The sequence below is a fragment of the Arachis ipaensis genome, chromosome B07 (genome assembly GCF_000816755.2).
Source record: "Arachis ipaensis cultivar K30076 chromosome B07, Araip1.1, whole genome shotgun sequence".
NCBI lineage: Eukaryota > Viridiplantae > Streptophyta > Magnoliopsida > Fabales > Fabaceae > Arachis > Arachis ipaensis.
The window spans coordinates 27,323,831-27,330,458 of record NC_029791.2 but is presented as its reverse complement, the minus strand read 5'-3'; the positions used below and the strand labels follow the sequence as shown (position 1 = coordinate 27,330,458).

At 32.5% G+C, this 6,628-nt stretch overlaps 1 protein-coding gene across 1 annotated transcript in view; it reads right to left on the bottom strand.

Annotated features, from left to right (window-relative positions):
• Positions 1-4,150, bottom strand: part of LOC107606968 — a 7,051-nt gene extending 2,901 nt beyond the window's left edge. Inside the window, exons 1-2 of the mRNA XM_021107536.1 lie at positions 2,267-4,150; positions 548-1,467 (exon numbers count right to left, since the gene is read on the bottom strand). Of these exons, the coding sequence (XP_020963195.1) occupies positions 548-1,467; positions 2,267-3,413 (2,067 nt within the window). The 5' untranslated portion in view covers positions 3,414-4,150. The remainder of the gene's footprint in view (positions 1-547; positions 1,468-2,266) is intronic.

The following is a 6,628-nucleotide window of genomic DNA, read 5'->3' as shown; positions in this document are numbered from 1 at the left end:
ATATATTTATGAACAAATACATAATAGTTGTTTTTTGTATGCACATAGCATTTTTTTAGAATAATTATTCAGATCAGTTTCTAAAAATTTAAAAGCGAATATTTTTGCCTAAAAAAAATTAATATAAAGATCAATTCACAGTCTTTCTTTCCTGAGATATAAAAGTCCCAATCTACTTCCGGAGGTGACTCACTAACTGAGACCATTGCAAGTTAACTCACATATGGGGTTGCTAAGTATTCATTTAATAACCACATGTGTAAGTTAAGGTGTCAACTCAGTAGTTTCTGTTAATGAGTCATACCACAAAGTAAATGAAATTATGTTTGATGAAAAAATTCGTTGTTGATTGATATGTATTAATTTTTTTTTACACTAAAATATTAGCTTTTAAAATCTTGAAAAGATTGATTTGGTATTTTTTTTTTTTAAATATTGTTGGATATCTAAAATTTTATTTTTGTGAAAACAATATATAACAATTAAATTCCATATATAATGCTTATCTGTGTCTAATCACGAAGCTAACTATCAAAACAAGTCTTACCTCTTCTTTTTCTGAATATTGTGGTCGACGATCAGGTGTACGCTCGGCACTACGGCTAGGTATAAATCGCTTCCGTCGCGGCGGCACTTTGGAAGAAGAAGAAGAAGAAGGGGAAGGATGTGATCTACTGGAAATTTCTCCTCTAAAATCCATCATACCAATTCCAAAGATATTGTGATCTCTGCTCCCAGCATGAGTTGCACTAGGTGTATCTTCCGGCAAGTCTGATTTCGAAGACATTGAACTCACATCAGCCGCGTTCTCTGCCTCATCTACGTTCAAAGAACCCGGCGAAGAAATCTCCCTCCAGTGACTCAATTCCGATATGTCTTGCTCGCTAACTCTTCGCCTCTCTCGCGCGTGCAGCGACGCTCCCCACATGTCTTCGCTACCGGACGTAACGTCTCTGTCGACGTCTCCGTCGTACAACACAGACTCTCCGTCTGTGGTAGTAACGGTGTCATGGCTCTCATCGACGGTTAGGGTTGGCGAACCGACTTCGGAAACTTCAACTTGCAGATCTGAAGCCAGAGAAAGCGAAGGTGTGTGGCTTCTTAACGTATTGTTGTCTAAGGTCGCGTTTTCTTGATTATTTTTATCGTTGTTAGCGTTAGCGTTAGCGGCAGCGGCTAGGGTAGCTGGAACGGATTTGTAGACAGAGTCGTTGTCTTCTGCAATTTCTTCTATCTGTGATTGAGTTACGTTATGCTTGATTGTTGGAGCAGCATTGTTGATCTCTTCTGCTGCTTCAACGTCCTCTTCTTTCCTTTCGATGTCGTCGTTATCTTCGAATTCGCATCTCTCGTCTGCTTCGTCATGTGTGGTTTCGTCGTAGTCGCTTAGTGGATTAGGAGTTACTGATTCAGCTGCTTCAGTGCCGTATCTGGATAATTGGCTAAACCAGTCATGGTTTCCTCTACCTGCAACAGTAATAATATGTATATCATATTAAGAAGGTAAAAACTCACCTCTTTTTTTCATATTAAAATTCTTTAGCCTAAAATATAACCATTTTTTTTCTATTAATAGTTTAATACTAGTGGACCTAGCCTAATTTTATAATTAGAGTTCCAACACCAAAGAGTAGATTAACAAAATTGACCCTAAACTTTAAGATTTGCAGAAAACATGATACATTGAAATCACAAAAAAATTTCCTTAAAGAAATTTTAATTGTATCAAAAAATTTATTTGTATTCCAACATCAATCATAATATATTTGTGTAAAGAAAAATATTAGAAGCCATTAAAATTCATTATTTTGGTCAATAAGTTAGCTATTAATAATTAAAAATATAAAAATAAAATGTTATTAGATTATTAGACTAAAGAAAAAGAATTGAGTTGACGACACAATAATGATCAAAAATAATAAATTTTGATAATTCTTTAATATTTTTTTTTTGGTGACTTAATATTTTTCTTTGTGTTTAAATACATGTGTTATTTAATTTATTTTTAATATTTGTATTTATATTTTGTTGTTTATTTAGTAGTTGATTTTGGTGCGTATATATATATATATGCAACGAGAATCTCAAAACAAATATGTTATTATTATTATTATTATTATTTGAATAGAAAGTTAAATGAAATAAATATGAAAAAAACTTAGATAAACTTTTAGTTTTAGCCTTCAGTTTTTAGTGTAGTAAATGATAACATATCATTAAAGACTAAAATTAAGCATTTTGAATTTTGAAAAGATCAGATTGTTACCTAAAAGATGCCTTCTATTACTTTGATATGAGGATCCATAAAAGAAGCTTTCATGCCTGCTGAATGCCGTATCCTTGTTGGGTGGTGGACTAGAAGGGAATTCTTGAGCAAAGTTATCCCCAGTTAGATTGGGTTTCTCTTCATAAGGATCATAGGGAATATCAAAAGGACTTCTCATAGCTGGTGCAGAACCTGGCATCTCTATGCCATCAAAATCATCCTTTGAAGAATCCATAGAGTTGTTTACTTTTGCAACAAGCAATGGTGCAATGTTTTGTCCTCTGGCAGCTGATGATTTCATATCAACCAAAACTTTCTCAATGTGCAACTTCAGTTGCTCCCTTGCTCTTCTCCTTACCATCAGGTTCTCTAGCCTTTTGGTTCTCTCCGTCACGGCGATACCTATATCCATTGGAACTTTCTGCTCATCCTCTGTCATCTCACCGGATTTCTCGATATCTTCTTTAACTTCTTCATCCTTGGCATTCTTTTCATCAGTCTCTTCTTTCTTGGTATCATTGTGGAGATTAACATTGCGTGGATTCGGGGTGGCAGGCAGTGGTGGTAGTTCGGAAGAGAACACGTTTTTACACTTAGGAGTCTCATGTTTCACCACAGAGTCATAGAAATCCGAATGATCATCATCTACCCTATAAGATCTTGATTTTCCAAACATTATGTTAGTGAATTCATTTTGGAACACTTCGGTCAAATCTTTCGCCTTGTGTTCTAGATCGCCGTACACATCCAACTTCCTCCCAGTGAAGTTCCTTCTTCTGCTTGTTGCATTTTGTGATGGACACTTAACAAGGGTTCCATGCCTTCCATAGATTGGTGTATTTGGATGCCTTTTTTTAGCAATTTCATCACTCTCCACTTTCTTTTTCTTGCTGTCCTTTTTTACATCTATAATAAGGTTTTGCTCAGAGCTCCAAAAGATTTTAACAAAGATTGCAGTGCACACAAGGAATGGGAACATGTAAAGCAAGAAGTGGTAAACATAAGAAAGGAATAAGTACAACACGAAGAGGAAAACCAAGGCACTAGAAACTAATGGGTGCCTTTTTATGAAGATCCAGCTATACTTTGATGAAAGTTGAATCACTCTACAAAGATAACTTTGAAAGCTACTTAAATTCAAACCCATTTGTTTTAGTGATCTGAAATGTTATGTTCAAAGAACAAACTATATATTTGGTCACAATGCAATGCAATAATCAAAATCTTAAATGGGGTGGAGTCGACATATTCTATCCGTTACCAAATTCAAATAAGTGACTATAATCACCATATGGAATTTGCATGTTCGTTACAAATCCCAGTTGAAAAAACATTAAAAGAGAAATTAATCTTCTCTAAAGAAAGGGAGATGTAAAAACATTGACTAATGATTGATTGATTGATTGAGATAGGTTAGGAGGGTATTAATTAAAAGTGGTACATGCAAATGTAATTGAGGAGTTTTAGCTAAGAACAAAGTAGGGGATTAATGATGGGAGAAGAAAAATTGCAGCATGATGTGGTTTCTCAGTCCTGGTATATTGAAATCATTCAGAAACTGAAGAAAACCAAAGAAGGAAAAACAGACAAAATAGGTCTTTAACTCATAAATGATGGTTAGCAATGAAAAATTGTTTGGCCTATCCCCTAAGAAATGGTTAGCCATTGAAACAAAATTTAGTTGTTCTTTTTTAGGAAACTATATTGTTTGGTTGAGAACTTGATAGGTCCCTTTAATATAGAAGTTTTCATTACTATCTGCTTCACTTCTATTTTAATAACCGGAAACTATGGGAAAAATGCATTTAACAAATTCAAAAATATAAAAAATCTCTTTCACAAGTCCAAATTGGATGATTGATTGATCAGTTGTTGTCTTCAACTCATTACAGTTTTACACTCAAGTCTATTTGGTTTTGTGGCTGTGACTATAAACAATTCATTTTTGTTGAATTATTAGTAGCAAAGTTTGATATATTTAATTTAATAAATGTATAATACATACATTAAAAATTGAATTTTATATGTTTTGTATAAATAATTTAATTAATAAACTAAGTGAAGTGAAGTTATTTCCTTTTAAGACAAACTAAAAATAAGTTTATTTATCTGAAACCAAATTAGTGTTTTTATTATTTATTTATGAGTTTAGCTAACTTATACTCTAAAGATACAAGTTAAGGTTGCTAGTAATAGAAAATTTTAAATACTTTACTTTAATAAATACATAACAAATGCATTGAGAATTTAAAAATTTATCATAAAATATAAAAAATTAATTTTAATGTAATATTAATATAAAATAATTTTATATATATATTTAAATATGTAACATCATATTAATAATAATAATAATAATTAATTTTTATATTAACTATATGAATAATCATTTAAAAAATAAATATAATTAGACAATTATATAAAATATTTTACACCATCTATATATTAAAATTAAATTATAAAATACAAGCATTTCAAATAAATAACACATACACTAATACACAAGTGAAGTGAAGTTATTTCCTTTTAAGACAAACTAAAAATAGGTTTATTTATCTGAAATCAAATTAGTGCTTTTTATTATTTATTTATGGATTTGGCTAACCTATGTCCTTAGTTAAGATTGTTAATAATAGAAAATTTTAAATACTTTACTTTAATAAATACATAATAAATACATTGAGAATTTAAATTTTATATCATTTTTTATAAATATTTTCTTAATTAATAATGCTCAACATCTAAGTTATATTAGCAACCAAATTTAATCAAGTCATTTACATATACGGGCGTTTTTTTTAAATTCGCACACGCAAGTTCTTCTTCCCTTATCATCATTCTTTTGTTGCTGCTGTTATTATTGCTTTTTTTCTATTTTTGGTGATTTTGCAACATTAAGTATTTTGAATTGTCTAGAACAACGAGACCAAATACACCTTAATTCACTCAAAAATAAACCGAAATTACATTTAAAATGAACCGAAATTTTGAATTTGAATAGAATGCATGAGTTTCTGAGTTTATAGACTGCACAATTTTCGATTCATTTGCAGTTCAGGTGTGTTGTCGATGAATAATTTGTCCCAATAGTTGGATGACTTTCGAAACAAATTGAATGGAATGGAATAAAATCTAATACAATTTAATAAAGTAATAATGAATAATTTTATTCTTTGCTAACAAAAGATTCAATTATCAACAAAAACACATTGAATTCATTTGTGAACCCAAATGAACCTTAATTAAACTAAGAAATGAATTGAAATTACTTAAAGAATAAAAATTTTGATCAATACTTCTCAACAGCATCAAGTGAACCTCAATTAACACATAAATGAACTAAAAAAATGCTCCTACCTGCCCCTATTGCCACCCCTACTAAGGGCACATATTAGATAAATTTGATGCGGTATTGAGCTTCATTTAAAAGTTTGTCACTGGCCAATAAATTATTGCATGCACAAGACGAAATTTGAATTTTCGACACTTACTTAAACGGATTAGTAAGTGATACTGACTAAAGACTAAGCTGATCCGAAGGAGGTACGCCTGCCTGCTTTTCTAGCTCGGCGTGTTGCTGAAAACCTACCTATAACTAGTGTTGGAAGTGAGACGAGCTGAGTCAGTTAGACCAAACTCAAGTTCGGCTCACAAAAATTGAGCTTAGCTTACGACTCGACTCATTAACAATCGAGTCTATTTCTTAATCTCAAACTCGACTCACCGAGAGCTAACGAGTTGGCTCGAACTCACGAATAATCGAGGCAGCTCACGAGTTAATGAGCTGAGCTTATTTAAGATCAAGGTCAGCTCATTTAATTTATGAGCTTAATTTCAGGCTCAAACTTGACTCATCAGCTCATAAATTTAGTTTATCGAACTATTAACGAATCGAGTTTGAGTTTGTTTCCAGCCCTACCCATAACTACACAATCATTGGGACTTGGGAGGCTCCACCAATTTCACCTTTCATCACTCTCCACGCGTCACCCCCTCAGCCTCTCAAAACCCAATCCCCACCTGTGCACCACTGCACCAGATCAGCACCCAAGAATAGAAAAAAAATAAAACAACAACCGATTCCGCCCGCAGATAGAATAAAAAAAGGAAGACAGGTGCCGTGAACTGACCAAAACAATCAACACTCAAAATTCAACTTAAAAAATAAAAACAAACAAACAAATAGTAATAAAAAATTCTGCATATATCAACGGTTCAGATAGTCAGACCGTCCGACGAATCCAACGGCCCTCACTTGTTGTCGGATTCACCCTGTCTCTACTCTTGCTCTTAGCCACCATTGCCACTGAATAGATATTAGATAATCAGATATTAGATAATCCCTGGAACCTCACCCATATA